We start from the raw sequence: 15594 nt of genomic DNA, 5'->3' as shown, positions 1-15594 counted from the left end.
CTTTCTTCTTTAGGTCACGGAGAATGAAGCTATGATAGATGGTGCTGTTGGTCAGGTGAATGGTCACTATGGGGATGAAGAGCTGAACAGAGATGGAGAAGATGAGGGAGCTCCTGCAGGTGGCATTTATCCCACTCTGAGGTCTGAAGACAGTGGATTGGGTATCAGTGCTTCTCCCTCGGAGCAGCAACTCCCACCAGGTTTGGGACAAGCAGCCGGGGAAAATGGAATGTGTAAGGAAGGTGAAGGAGTCTGGAGGAGGGGAGGAAGTGTAGACTCCATGACCCAGTGTCTTCAAGACATCCTGGCCTTCATTACAACCCGGTAAGATGCTAAGATGTCATCAGACTCACTGTACAGCTCACTGAACTTCTCTTTACATCTTCTAAATAGCTTACTTCTCCTGTGTTTCAGGTATTTGTTGGTCCAGGTGGAAGATGTCAGAGGACCGGAGGAAGTACCTCAACCTGACGTTGCTGCTGCCCTCATGGATCAGAAGACTTCACTCCCAGCCATAGAGGGACGGGAAATAAAAGACAAGCTCACAGAACTGTTCACTCCATCCAAACTGAAACCCTGCTCTTCATCTGACAACCAGCCTTCAGTAGCACCCATTGAGAAGAAGAAGGAGAAAGGGTGTCTCAACTGGGCAGCTGGCTACATGCCCAGAGGCAAGGCAGAGATCTCCGAGAGCTGTCGTCAGGCTTTCACCGCCACTTGCCACCTGCTACTGGAGTGCACCACCTTCCCCGTCTACCTGAGTGAAGAGGAGACTCTGGCTCTGCACACAGACATGTTTGGGAACACAGGTCAGCACACATTTGAAGTCCAGTTAAGTTTTTTTAAAGATGTTTCCACCTTCTCGGCTGGAGGATTGTTGATCTTCTGATCTCCTTTAACCTCCTAAGAGTCTGCATGTAAATATAAGAACAATACATTTTCATTTACCTACAACATAGTAATATTTTATGAAATAATAGTCCAAAATGTTCATTGAAATTCCCATTTCCACATAAATTTTGGGGATATGTTTGTGTATTTTACAAGTTTCATGGGAGTTTTGCGGGGAAATTTGATTTGAAATTAAATTTGGTACATTAGTTTTAAATTTTGGGGGATTTCGTTTGGTGGTTTGCATTGGAATTTTTTTGAATTTTCATTGACATTTCAGAGAATTGGGTTGGGTGTTTTGAGGATTTTTTGTCATTATGGTGGAATTCTGGGTAATATATTTGTAAATTTGGCAGAATTTAAAAAAATATATATTTTTTTTTTCTACAAATTCACCAAGTTGAAATCTACTTAAGTATAAACTGGTGTAGTGCTACTTTAACTTATACATATGTACTTAAATTGTATTTGTCTCCCCAGGCTCTGATGTAGACAGCCTTCCCGTGTGGTTGAGGTCCTTGATGACCCTCTGCTGCCTCTCCAGGGACTACAACATCCAGCACACAGCAGTGGCCTCTCTGCTAGAACTCATCAACCACTCCCAGTCCTTAGCACTAGTGATTGAGGACAAACACAGACGCTACCAGACATCAGACTCCAACCCTCTGAGTGGGTGTCTCCAAATGGTCACTGTGCCCCCCATCTACCCAGCTGTGCTTCGCGCCATAGAAGAGGGCACGGATTTCTTTCAGGTCCGCTAATAAAACTGAAAATACTGTTGTTAATTGTGAGCTATAGTTAAAATGTTTTGCCTTTTTTTTTTCCTGTGATTCAGAGGGTGTCCCGGGTTTTGTGGAGTCAGTTGGACACAGAGCGCAGAGAGCAGCACATTTCCTGTGTGGAACTCTTTTACAGACTTCACTGTTTGGCTCCGTCAGCATCCATCTGTGAAGACATCATTTGCCAGGCGCTGTTGCACAAGGACAAGGTGAATATCGCTGCATAGATGATGAAGCACAATGTGTTAGCACATTTAGGTTCTCTGGGAATCCTTTACTAGTGTCACAATATTTAGGATGGAGAAAGGGAACTCAGAAGGCATGCTTTGTTGTGTTTGTCTCCCCTAGTCTGTCAGGTTGGAAGCACTACATCGCTTCACAGTACTGTGGCACCTTACTAGAGAGATCCAGAACAACAGGACCATGTCTCTCAATCGTTCCTTTGACAGGTTGGTACATCTGTTTTTAAGAAAATATACTTCTAGTCCTCACCAGTCGGATACAGCAACAAATCATTTGGAAACAGTGCCCTTCATAACAGCCAAAAAAAATGTGTTTTTCCACCCATTCACATTCATATAGAGTCATACTCATGCTGTATAGTATACAGGTGAGATGTGTAGTATTTTCATGAGCTACTTAAATGCTCAAAATCAGTTATTCTCAATCAGAATATGACACCCTGAAACAGATGAGTTTATACAGAGAACCACAGCCTCATGGATTAAACCAGGGGTGTCCAAACTATGGCCCAGGGGCCAAATGTAGCCTGTCGCTCATTTTTGATTGGCCCCCCAAAAATTCCTTAAATTTCATTAAATATGTCCCTCAATAAGAGCATGAAGCTTGTGCTACACTGTATTATTATTAATATTCTTAGTTTCAGCACAAGGCAGTGCTACCACGCTTATACTGTAAACAAACATTTTGACAAGGATTTCTAACTGTTTTTTAAGACTAAATTGAGACAACAGTATAAATAGTAAAAATAATGGCAACCAATATAATAAGATATTTTGATTTATAATGCCCTAATGGATCACAGCAGCAAATAGCCGCACCATTGCTGTTCCAGGGCAGGGCCAGTGGTAGCCAGAACTGAATAGGGCCCCCTGAAATCTAGTTGGCCTCCCCAAAATCCTTAAAGTGATTGGCCATTTGCATTGTCAGCCATCAACTAGCCATTTAAGCATACCCAATCACTGATTATCTTGACCAACACTAGATTGGTTTTACAAACTTTAATATCGAGGTTAAATATATAAAAGTGCCCTCCTATCCTTATATATTTCTGTATGTGGCCCTCAATGGAAAAAGTTTGGACACCCCAGGATTAAACAAAAGATAAAAGAAAACTCCAAAGAGTAAGTAACCCCTCTTTTTAGCAAATTTCTTTCAGTGTTTTCTAAATCTGTGTGCCTCTCTCAGGTCTCTCTGCGTTGTCGTGGACAGTCTTAGCTGTACAGATGGCTCAATAAGCGCAGCTGCTCAGTGCTGGCTGGTCAGGGCTCTTTCTCTTAATGACGTGATTCGAATCCTTGAGCCGATTCTTCTGCTGCTGCTTCACCCGTCCACTCAGCGCTGCTCCATTCAGAGCGTCAAACAAAGCCTCTCTGCTGGTAAGACTGTCTGTCAGCATGTGTTACATATAATTTGTCATTGAATACAATAACAGTTGTTTTTTTTCTTTAAGGTGACCTGAAAGTTCAAGGTAACAGAAGCCGAAGCTCCACCAAAACGTCTGGAACATGTGCAGATTCTATGGCAACAGAAGTCACCACCTTAAATCTCATGAACATTGTGGACCGAGAGGCTCTGTGGGCAGAGCTGGATAGTGGCGCTGAGGCATCTCAAACACCGGACACTTTAGCCATTTCTAGGAGTGAGAGTGAAGAGACTGAAGAGGAGAATAAACAAGAGGAGGAGGAGGAGGAGGAAGCTGAGAGTGAGCACACTGAGTCAGCTGATACCAGTGGAGCCCAGGTATCCAATGAAAACTCCAGCTCAGGCTCCACCCCCTACCGAAGCACAGAGGAAGGAAGTGTGGTCAACGGCCTGCGGAGGGCTGAGTCAGAGCGCACACAAGCTTCTGATTCACTGTCAAGTGAGGATGAGGAGGATTTAGAGCTGGAGGCCATTGCTAGGTCTCGTCTGCTGAAACAAGAGCGTGAGAGGAGGGAGGCGATCGATTCGCTGTTCCGCCACATGCTACTGTATCCTGCGGCGGGCGGCTGGCGCCACCTTTTACAGGGATTAGCACTTCTTGACAGTCTTCTGAGGAGCAGCGCTGAGTGCCCCCTGGTAGACGCTCTCTCCTCCACCTCTCTAGACACCAGCTCTGCAGCACATTTGAACCTGGTCTCAAACCTCCTGCAGCGCCACCAACAGGCTCAAGATGGTAAAGGCTTCTACGGCGCCCTTCTCTCTCCTTCCTCCTCGCCATCTTTTCCCCCATCCCTGCTCATCGAACTGCTGGTGTCCTTGTGTCTGCGATTCCTGCGCTCTCAATACCCTTCTTATCTGAGTCTTGGTCCTCTGGACCTGCAGGGGAACAGGGAGGTTCAGGTGAAGAGTGTGGAGGTTCTGACCCACATTGTGAACCAGCTCTGCTGCATGGTGCGTGGACATCAGGGCAACGGGGCCAATCTGGACCCCATCCGCAGGCTCCTCTCAGGATGTAAAGTGCAGCAGTATGCTCTGCTCACGCTCTCTGCCTCCATGTACATCAGCCAAAAGGGAACAGACAAGGGGCCCCCTAAAGGTGTGGAGGTGCTGGATGAGCAGGGCGGCCTGTCAGAGGAGAGTCTGGTAAATGTGGGATCAGGAGGAGGGCAGGAACAGTTCACTTTACAGATGGAATTACTCAAACTTCTCCAGGCTCTTATAGTCTTAGAGTATCACATTTGGCCAGGGGGAGCCATCTCAGCAGCAGGGTCAGGTGGAGCTTCAGGCCAGTCTGGAGAGCCTCGCGAAACCCCAACAGCCAGCACCCCACTTGCTCGAGAGTGGCAAACCGCAGTCCTTTTTCAGCAGTCCATCAAGGCAGCACAGTACGTCCAAAGTCATCCCATCACAGCCCAGGGGATGTTTGTTTCTGCTGCAGCCAGAGCTCTGCAGCCACAGTACGGCTATGCCATGCATCCCCACTGGGTGTCACTGCTGGTTTCCTCCCTGCCATACTTGGGTCGCTCGTTGGGCATTATTGTGGCGCCCCTCATCAGTCAGATCTGCAGGAATCTGGACGAGCTGGTCAAGCTTTACGAACATGATGGAGGAAAGACAAATCAGAGGTACATCAGCCGCTACTGAAAACAGAATTCAATGAGGATATGACAAGTTTAATTTTTCCTACCATTCCCAATACCTCTTTTTTTGTCTTTTTAGGCACAGTTTCTCTGAATACAAGCCCTGTCCTTTTAATACTTTATATCTTTTTTTTGCATTTCACTTGTATTTTATGTTGTTTTGTACTTGGATGTTGGAGCAACCCAGGATGTCTGCAGGGTCTGAAAAAATTTAAAGTTGTATATCAATTTAGTGAAAATTAAAGCTTTTGAAAAGTAATATAATGCAAGAATATAAAGTCTTGGCTGTTCTACTTTTAACTGCAGTGCAAAACTGGTAAATTAGTACTTCTTGATCAGTGGTTCCCAACCTTTTTTTCTTTGGCCCATCCTCTTATCTAAGAAAAGCTAAGGCTCACTAGGATCCAGTTGGAAAATTAAACAGAAATTTTGATTGTTTTAACTGAAAAATCCCAACATAATAGGCCTACATACACTTGTTATTGCCAAAAGATCTGTCAGTAAACTATTAATTATTATGACAACTATAAGAAATATAAAAATAAAAATAAAAGTTTAAAAAATGGCTTTTTTGTCTTAAAAGATGTAAATTTACATTTACCAAAATTCGTATTTTAGAGATTATAAAGATGAAAATAGCTGATTGCTTGGCACCATAGAAAAGGTATTAATTTAGCATCAGTATCGGAAAAGACCCCAAACAATATGCAACCCTACCTCCATTGCCTGCTGCTTTGTGGTCTCAATCCAATGTCTTTTTTTCCCTCTTAATCTAATCTCAAAACACTCTAAGAAAACTTAATTGGCATACTACATTGAGAAATACTAGCAAAATTATCTTTTCTATATTGTTACATGTTTGTCTTACAATCAGCACAATACTAAATGTAATGGCTGGGGCCTACTGGTGGGAAGCAGAGGTACTATAGGTGGGCTGCAAGCAGTCAATTTACAATGACTAAGGCTGGCCACACACTAGATGATTTTTAAATCTGGAATGATTTAAAACGTGGGAGACCACAGACATCAGGAAAATTACAAACAATTTTTCATCATTAATCCTCTGAACGCATCTGCCGACCTGCCTATGACCTCACGTGAGCTTGTGACTTTAGAAAAAAAAAAAAAAACATAAACAAGGATGTGTGTGGACAACCTATTGCTGTCCCTTCACGACAGGCAGCCCTGGCATGTGCTACAGGTGCAGCAAAAATCGTAAAACAGGGAAAAGAGTAAGGATGAGATCCTGGTATGACAGCTTCTGATGCTGCTTGGTCTGTTTGCTTTCATTGGTTGTTATGGATACTCCGTCGGAGGCACTACGACCTAGAAAACCTAGGAACAGCAGAATAATCATGGTGACACCACACACGTGAGGATTATTCAGTCAAATAATTGCTTCAAAGGCTCCACTTGGGATACGCCCCCACAATCATCAGGAGAGGAAAATCTTGCCTAAAATAAGGCTTAAAATCCTGTACTGTGTGGCTGGCCTAAGTATCCTAGAAATCCTACATATTAAAATCATATAGATATGATGCTGGGCGTTTAATTGAATAATAATATAAATTAATAATCTTGCATGCACAATAATGGAACAAAAACAAAAAATATTTAATTTCTTGATTGAAGAGAAAAATCTGTGTTAATAGTTAGGCTCATACTTTTATCTTTATGATTAAGGCCAAATTTCATAGCCAAAAATCCTCATTGAGAATTTAAATGAATTTGTTGATATATGTTTCTTTTTTGAACAGTTTGAGTGGTAGGAGAGAAAACATTGCCCCTGACTATCCTCTGACTCTGCTAGAAGGCTTGACTTCCATCACACACCACTGTCTGCTCGACAACAAGAGGGTAAGAAACGTGCATTTACATACAGAGACACAACATTATGCATCATATTACTGTGATGATGCAGATGTCCATGTTTTTCTTCCCCCTCCCTCTTTCTCTCTCTATCAGTCCTTGGTTGCTTGTGATCCCGTGGATGTCCGTAATGCACGCAACGCTGTTGTTGAAGAACTGCCACACATGCTCAGTAGTATGGCGTTGTTATGGGGTGTGGTCATGAGGGAGGAGCTTCAGAGGCGTGCGTCTGACTCTGCTCAGAGCAGCAGACACTCCTCTACCTCCGTCTACTTTAAAAGCACAAAGGTGTCTTACATAAATACTGTTTTGCTTCTTTATGCCACCTTAAACATTAGTAATGACAGGTTTATGTTATTTATGTTTTAGGGCACAACTCTTAGAAGGCTTATAATTTTTGTGCACATTTAGATCCTACGGCAGCGGATTCTGGAGTTCCTGGTTCCTCTAACTCTTCAGTATGGGGTCCAGCTTATGGCTTCACTTGGAGCGGTGTGGAGCAAAAGAAAGAGTAAAAGGAGGCATAAAAACAAAGTAAGAATGCACTATGTACAAGAAGTCAAATCAGTCTCATTGAGACTTTTGAGCACTTCTCGCCATTATAACAATTAATTTTCTACAGGTCTTACCAGTTGCTAGTGAATCTCGACTTACCATTGTGGATTTGGTGAAATCGCTGCACACATTGCACACAGACACCATCCTGCAGCTGGTCAAGGAGGTGGTGAAAAAACCTCATCAGATCAAAGGAGAACAGGTACACAGACATGAATACATGCTATAAAACTGAAAGTTTCTTAAGTAAGGTCTCCTTCATTTATGTAACGTTTTAACCCTTCTCTCCTTAAGAAAGCAACTCTGGTAGATATTCCCATGCTGCAGTTCAGCTTTGCTTATATCCAGAGGTATTTACAAAAAACAAGATCACACTTTAGTATTAATAAGACTTTACTACACATGCTCACCTGTTCAACAATTTCTGTTTCTGTGTGCAGTGTTTCAGCTCAAGCTCTGCAGGAAAATGTTGCTCCTCTCCTCAGCCTTTTACGGGAGTCTGTTCAGCTCAACTTAGCCCCACCTGGACACTTCTTACTGCTGGGGTCAGTGTGTTTTTAACACAGCTCCTTACATGTGTCTTTGTTAGAATCATTAATTTATTGATGGCTTCTTTATTTCAGAATCCTCAATGACTTTGTCAATCGGCTCCCAAACCTGGACAATAAGAAGGACTCAAAAGATCTGCAGGTATGATGTGTGCAGCTCTAATTGTGACTGAAAAAGCAGCCAGTGGTTTTTAGACTCAGCAGAGATATTGAAGTGGGATGTTATCATGCAGGAGGTGACTCAGCGGATCCTCGAGGCAGTGGGTGGGATCGCGGGGTCCTCTCTGGAACAGACCAGCTGGCTCAGCCGCAGCCTTGAAGTCAAAGTTCAGCCACAGGTGTGTGCAGAAGCAGAGGATGGAGACGATGCAGACATTGAAGGTAAGAGTTGTGGATAACTATGTGTGCATTTATTTTTGTTACGGCTTGAAACATTTGGGAAACAATTTTAGTGATGTTTCCATTCATGCTGCCCCTGAGATCTACCTGAGCTACTTATTCAAGTTCCTCACAGCAGGAAGTTTTTCCTGTCAGGAGTGGGGATGAGATCCAAAGAGGCATGACATGACATAAAAAGGACAGGCAGAAATTTTTACTAGCAAGCTAACAAGAAAAAGTCTAGATAAAAGAGGGTCAAAACTAGCTGTATTTATGTCTATGGGAGAGGATTAGACTTGAATCCTTGATCACTGTGATGTTCATATGAATGGAAAGCCTTTGTGCTTTGGCTCTGTCCTGCTCCTCTGATAATGTCAGTAAAAGCGTGAAATTAATTCGTTCTAATACATGTCTGGTACAGAGAGGCAAAAGGCTACTTAGGGCACACTCACACTAGGCCATCCATACCAAGAGACCAAGACCACAATTTCACTTCTTGATGACATGAAATAGAGTCATAGGTAAATTAATTCAGTGGTTAATAGTTTGGCATTGTAATTTTATAATAATGAGAGTTTAAATCACCCCTTGAGATTAACCCAGGCACACACTTGCCCGCTTGAAATACAATGAAACAAAATATATACCTCACTCTCCATCTCTCTAGAGAAAAATCTTGCCATCTCTCTCTTTGTCTGGTGAGCGCTTGCTCTGAAGCACCTTCTGATGTTACTTCATGTTACATCACATCCTAGCACTTGGGTGGTGGTGCTTCATTTGCATTCGCACATCGTCCTTCAGTGCTGAGGCCATGAAGTGTGCCGCACCCAAGCACGGAACAAATGCACTCACACTGGTCAAACGTACCGGACTTTAGGCTCAAACATGCCCAGGCACGGTACGGATAGCCTAATGGAAGTGCGCAATTAAATCCTGAGCTGGGGGAAGACAGGAAAGCTGGGAAATAGACGAGGGTCATATATTGAGGGGGTTGTGGTGTGATTCTTCAGCGGCTTTAATAGAGGAATCAACTATTCAATGTGTGATAGTTTTTCTCAGCACAGAGCTTCATATCTAACAGGACATAAACCACAGTCACATTTGGCAGGTTTGAGCATAATCAGACATTACTTTCCTACATTTATACCATCCTGATGGACCTTTGATTCTGTCTGGGGCCATTTCATGAACTACCTTAGATGCATTTGACTCATGATGCTGGTTTTTTAAATGCTCTAATCACAATAAAGTTATAGTCAGGGGAAACTTGAGCATCAACATTCTTATCCCTATTGCCATCCATTCCATGTGTGAAGGTACTTGCACCCAGTGACAGTTAGTGGAAAGTCATAACAGTAAAAAATGATCTCATTCTAATTTCTCTTTGTATGTTCTCGTCAGAGTCAATGGCTCAGGCTAATGCCATGGTTTCCTCATCGGCTCCCTCAGTTTACAGCGTGCAAGCACTAGTCCTCCTGGCTGAGGTAGGTTTTTAAGATTTTATACTTTGTTAGGTAATGGATGAGTGGATATATGCATGTTTGCTTGCTTTTTAACACATTTGATTATTGCGTAGGTGTTGGCACCACTTCTGGACATGGTTTACCGCAGTGATGAGAAGGAGAAAGCTGTTCCTCTGATTTCTCGGCTCATGTACTACGTTTTCCCCTACCTGAAGAACCACAGGTAATTACTGATTCAAAGCTATGTGTAGAAATAAGTCGTGCAGGTTTGGTCTACATGGACTGTCTTTAACGTGGGCTTTCCTTTTTCTAGTGCCTACAACATGCCCAGCTTTGAGGCAGGTTCTCAGCTGCTGAGCAGCTTGAGTGGGTATGCTTACACCAAAAGGGCCTGGAAGAAAGAAGTGTTCGAGCTCTTCATGGACCCCCTCTTCTTCACCATGGAAACTTCCTGTGCCCCCAGGTGGGCTTTATTTTTTGGAAGAAAAACATTCAGACATGTCAGCTTCATGTTCTGTGCTCAAACTGTTAATCTTTATCATCCTAATAAATCAGTGATCACATAAGTTGAATGTCCTCTGCTTGACTTCTGTTTGTTCTCTATAGTTGGAAGTCCATCGTTGACCATCTGCTGACTCATGAGAAGACGATGTTCAAAGACCTCATGAGTGAGTACAGCCTCTAAAGGTTTATGCTGGTGTAAAGACACAATTGTTATCTAAAGAGGAGATGGTAACTATGCAGAAGAAGAATGTGTGATTTACACAGCTAGATTAAACACATTTAGTTGCAAATGAGTGCAGTAGAAAAGATTTTGGTGATTTGCAGTCACAGACCTGTGTTTATTTGTGCTGCAGGTATGCAGAGCAGCTCCCTGAAGCTTTTTGCTAATGTAGACCAGAAACCCATGCTGCTGAAGCGCCAGGCGTTTGCCATGTTTAGCGGAGAACAGGATCAGTATCATCTGTATCTGCCCCTCATCCAAGGTATTCTTTTTGATCATTCTTTTTTTATGTAAATATTCAGCTTAGATGGAAACCAGAAGTTTTAACTGACCCCGTTCATATTAAATCTCGCCATTCCTTCTTTCAGAGCGACTCACTGAGACTTTGCGTCTGAACCCGAGCCCTGCTGTTTCAGCCCAGATGTTCCTGATGTTTCGGGTTCTCTTGTTGAGGATCTCATCGCAACATCTCACATCTCTTTGGCCGATCATGGTCACTGAACTGGTGAGAACCCATCTTATGATAGTCTGGTTTCAAACACAACACCAGTACTGTTCAACTGTTTTTTTAACTCATTTTAATGTTATGGGTTTTACAGATTCGGACATTCACACGTCTAGAGAAAACTCTACAGACAGAAAAAGACGTCTCAAAGTGAGATGGTTACTTCACTCATAAAATCATGTTTCATGCATATTTTAATGCACTTTTTACTTGGACTATAACTTGTCTTTCCTGTGATCTTTTGTACTATTTAGGCTGGCTAAAGTGGTGCGCAGTGCACTAGACAGAAATGGACCAGTAAATTTCACTCAGGCTGAGCTGGACATGTACCTGTCTGCCTGCAAGTTTCTGGACACCTCACTGGCTTTTCCTCCAGAGAAGATTCCACTCTTTCAGATGTAAGATTAACTAACAGGCTGAGTGTCTGCTTGTAATTTGTGGTGTAGCATTAAAAAAGTATCTATCCTTTCCTTTTTCAGGTATCGTTGGGCCTTTGTCCCTGAGGTGGATGTGGATCGGTACAGTGGCCCTGTAGAGACAGCACTGATAGAAGGCGAGCAGGAGTGCATCCCTCATGTTGTCAAGATACTGGAAGGAATACAGCAGCGATTTGGGGTGAGCTCAGGTTTGATTACAAACCTGTATAATCAGTGCACAAAACTCCTAATTTTTTTTTCGCAAAAGGCAGCATTTTTGACCCAAACACATCATAAATACATTAAACTGTCCTTACTTTTGTAGACTTTTATATTGATGGCTTTATAAGGAGAGTGATTGTCCACTACAGCAGATATATGTTAATATCAGTGAAATGTAGTTCTGGCTGGGACTCTATTTTAGATTAGATTAGATTAGAAAGTCTTTATCATCCCTAAGGGGAAATTTTATTTACAAGAGAAGTCCACGTTGGCTATACACATCATAAAAAACACATAAATACATGCAGTTAATAGTAGAACTCCCATGGATTTTATCATGATAAATAGGCAATGAGCTATAAAAAGTAAGTGTAACAGTCCATAATATTTATTAGGTGTGGTCACAGCAGTGCCACACCTTATTAAAAAAGCCAAGAGCTGATGGAACAAAGGGCCTCAGATACGTGCGTGATTTCTTCTTCTTCCTTTTCTGATTTTTGCTGAAAGAAACACAGTTTGAATTAAAATCACCCTTTTTGTGCAGTTATTGTAAGCATGTAATTTTTAGGAGGTGGAGAATAAAGAGCCTGCTGCTGCAGCGTGATGCAGCTGTCAGTCTTGTTTCTGCAGGAAGCTGATAAAAAAGTGCCCAAAATAACAACAAATTACCTTAATCTACATATCCCATAAAAGGAGTTAATATAAGTTTAAATGTTTATAAAACTGTTGATGTTTTTGGTAGTTCCTGCTGCAGCATGGATGGTTACTGACAATAAACTTCAGTTTGTTTCTTATCACTGATGTGGAAAAGGCGACACTTACTTAAGACATTTATTATAAACACATTACACAGCACCATCCTCGTGACGGTAATTGAAGCAATATTGTGTCTATTTTCCAAATACCCCCGGGACAAGGCTCCCCATAAGGGGGGATAAAGAGGAGAGCTTTCAGAATTATCTTTTTTGGAGGGAGTGATGTTAATGAACTTTTCTTAAAGATTAGAAAAGTAATGTCGGACTTCATAGCTTCTCCAATATGTGTACAAATGTCAGGATGCCAGAAAATAAAGTAGAGAAAACTGAGACAATTTTAATGGAAATGATTTGAACAATTGTGATAAGAATTAGGATCAGATTTTATTGCCAAGTACATTTTCACATACAAGGAATTTGACTTGGTGTTTGGTGCAAAACAAGTAACGTGGAGGAAGAATAAAAGTATTATTAAGCTGATTAAAAAGAAGAAAAAATATAAAATATTAAAAGATTAGACTTTAATGGATGTTTACCGGAGAAAAGAATATATTATATATACTGTGTATATATATATATATATATATATATATATATATATATATATATATATAAATCGTAGTAAAATGAAAATACAAAGTACAATATAAACATCACAAAGAATATGTACAAAGATGCAAAAAGTCTGGGGTGAGAGGGGTCGGCCGCAATTTACCTGCATGCCTTAGAGTCCTGGAGGCGTGCAGGTCCTGGAAATTTGAGTGGCCCAGTGCAACGAGGGGAACGGCGTGATATGCGCTGCCACAACTGTAGTGATTCAAAACACTTCCCTCTCTGGTTCGACATTTAATAAACTGTTTATACTTTGGAAGTGGCAAAAAGGGGGTGAAAGTGGAAAAGGGATTAAAAATAGCAAGAAACTGGCAAAAAGAGCAAAAAAAATAGCAAAAATAGGTGAAAAGTAGCAAAAAGTGACCAAGGGGGTGAAAAGTGGCAAAAACAAGTTAACAAGAGGAAAAGTGGCAGAAACGTGTGAAAAATAACTTAAATGAGTTCAAAGCAGCTAAAAGAAGTTGTGAAAAATGGCTTAAATTAACGAAAAATGTATCAAATTTGGCAAAAAAATGGTGAAAAGGGGCAGAATTGGGTTAAAAGCAGCAAAATATGATGAGAAAAAAAATGGGTGAAAAGGGCCAATAATGGGATAAAGTAGCAAAAATTGGTAAAACGGTGAAAAGTTGTGAAAATGGGTCAAAAGTGCAAAAAAAAAGCCAAAAAAAACCCAAATCATAGTTGGCAAAAAATTGTGAAAAGTGACAAAATTTGGTTAAGAGTAGCAAAATATAGAGAAAAAAATGACATAAAAGTTGTAAAATTGGTAGGAAAAAGTGGAGTAAACAGGTTTGAAAGTAGCATGAATAAATAATTCCAACATCAGAAACCCAATAATAGTTTGACACACTTTTCAGCTGCAAAATGAACTATTAGCCAGGACACTAGCACCAGTGTTACTAATCCAAAATACATATATTGTTATCATCAATAAATCACAGCTGTGGAGGGCCTTTTCACTGTGTTTTTCAGGGGCCTGTTTGGCTGTTTAAGTAAGTAAGAGACAGTGAATTAGTGAGGTTTTAATCACCAGCAACATCTCAAAGTTACACACTTGTCCATCTTTCTCTCTCTGATCTCCCATGGCCCAGACTCTGAACGGGCTGAGTGAGGAATCTTCCACCGAGTATCTGGAGTTCCCCCTCCTCACACAGTGCTCTCTGTCCTCCATCACCCAGCTGTTGCCTTTCCTTCGCATCCTCTGCTGCTCCTTCCAGGGCCCTCCACCCTACAGCGACTCCATGCACCACTTCCCAGTAGCAGACTACCCAGCATCCAGTTCAGAAGTTGTCCTGAAGAGGCTGGAAAAAATCACTGAAGAAGAGTTCCTGGACTCTTTGGAGAGTTAAGCATGATGCTTTCATGAACTAAATCCTCATTTAAAGCTCTTTGACCTGCAGTGACATCAATGGCACAAGTGGTGATAATGTCATCGACTAAAACAAAAGGAAATGTTTTGTTCTGTTTTTATGTAACATTTTAACTTGTCTTACCTCCATAAAATATCCACCTCTGAGGTGCTCTCTCACTGAATCTGTTTTGGAAATTGAAGGGAAGCTTTGCGGAAAATATAAGATGCAAGTATTCATTTCAGTTTAATTCTCCTTCTATCTCAAGTATGAGCATTGCCAAATATTAACACATAGTTTTTGTATTATTTTTCCTTTGTCACTTCGATGGTTCTGGGCTAAAATCTGGTACAGCTGAAACAGTTATTATCTCAACTAAATTCAACTTAATACTGAAAATTATGATTAGGTATGCACTTTGTAATAACAGGAGTTGTAGTAAGTGTATTTTAGTTTGATACCAAGTTACAGATCTACTGTGAAGAACCTCATTAAGCTGTCAATGTTCGGGTTAACCTCGGCCTCTTCCACCTGCATCTTTCTGACCGAGAATGTAAAGACTGTCCGTTTTAGAGATACTCTTAGAATATTGTTGGATACATCGGTTTGGGACTTGATGAGGCTTTAAGTAAGCTGTATAGAAGTTTCATGAGTTGGTTGCTAATGTTGTTTGTGTTTGCCCCTCTGTAATATTGTCAGGGACCTCGCTTAAATTGATGCTTGCCATTTTTGGTGTTCAAGGGAAACTGCCTTTCTTTGTCATTGTTCACTGACGGTTTTTATGACTGCCCATGTGTTGTTCTTTTTCCACAGAGCTGAATGTTTGAGTAATTTATTTTGGATGTTTAAAGGACCATGTCATGTTTTAATTAAAAGAAGGATGACTCATATTAAACGTAAAGCTTAAATACTCTGGTTTGATGCTTGTTTTTCTACATGTTTGTTGGAAATAAATTGCTAAGGGACCTCAAACTTACAAATTGTGCACCATCACCATCAGAGGAAGCCAATATGGTGAGATATGTTTTTTCTTTTGGAACTTACTTTTTATTTATTTTTCAATCAACAACAGTACAATATAGACATGTCCTTCTCTTCCAGCTGTATAGTATTAGTACCCATCACATTAATCAATTCCTTATGGAGTAAACAAAGAAAAAGAGAAAAGATTTAAAGAAATGGTCAAACATAAACATATGTATATATGCAGCCATACACACCTA

At 41.2% G+C, this 15594-nt stretch overlaps 1 protein-coding gene across 3 annotated transcripts in view; it reads left to right on the top strand.

Annotated features, from left to right (window-relative positions):
- dop1b (DOP1 leucine zipper like protein B) overlaps nt 1–15279 on the top strand; it is a 37351-nt gene extending 22072 nt beyond the window's left edge. For all 3 annotated transcript variants that reach the window (XM_041807740.1, XM_041807741.1, XM_041807739.1), the window contains 25 exons: nt 14–324; nt 415–809; nt 1372–1643; nt 1727–1879; nt 2019–2119; nt 3099–3289; nt 3364–4960; nt 6733–6832; nt 6941–7132; nt 7256–7378; nt 7467–7601; nt 7694–7749; nt 7840–7944; nt 8023–8089; nt 8181–8328; nt 9727–9809; nt 9902–10011; nt 10102–10251; nt 10395–10456; nt 10646–10774; nt 10881–11017; nt 11112–11167; nt 11272–11415; nt 11497–11632; nt 14114–15279. In XM_041807740.1, coding sequence (XP_041663674.1) covers nt 14–324; nt 415–809; nt 1372–1643; nt 1727–1879; nt 2019–2119; nt 3099–3289; nt 3364–4960; nt 6733–6832; nt 6941–7132; nt 7256–7378; nt 7467–7601; nt 7694–7749; nt 7840–7944; nt 8023–8089; nt 8181–8328; nt 9727–9809; nt 9902–10011; nt 10102–10251; nt 10395–10456; nt 10646–10774; nt 10881–11017; nt 11112–11167; nt 11272–11415; nt 11497–11632; nt 14114–14371 — 5211 coding nt within the window. In that variant the 3' untranslated portion in view covers nt 14372–15279. The remainder of the gene's footprint in view (nt 1–13; nt 325–414; nt 810–1371; nt 1644–1726; nt 1880–2018; nt 2120–3098; nt 3290–3363; nt 4961–6732; nt 6833–6940; nt 7133–7255; nt 7379–7466; nt 7602–7693; nt 7750–7839; nt 7945–8022; nt 8090–8180; nt 8329–9726; nt 9810–9901; nt 10012–10101; nt 10252–10394; nt 10457–10645; nt 10775–10880; nt 11018–11111; nt 11168–11271; nt 11416–11496; nt 11633–14113) is intronic.
- Nucleotides 15280–15594: the final 315 nt, after the last annotated feature.

Source organism: Cheilinus undulatus, linkage group 15 (assembly GCF_018320785.1).
Source record: "Cheilinus undulatus linkage group 15, ASM1832078v1, whole genome shotgun sequence".
NCBI lineage: Eukaryota > Metazoa > Chordata > Actinopteri > Labriformes > Labridae > Cheilinus > Cheilinus undulatus.
The sequence above is the reverse complement of the archived record's forward strand: the minus strand, read 5'-3'. Positions and strand labels throughout refer to the sequence as shown.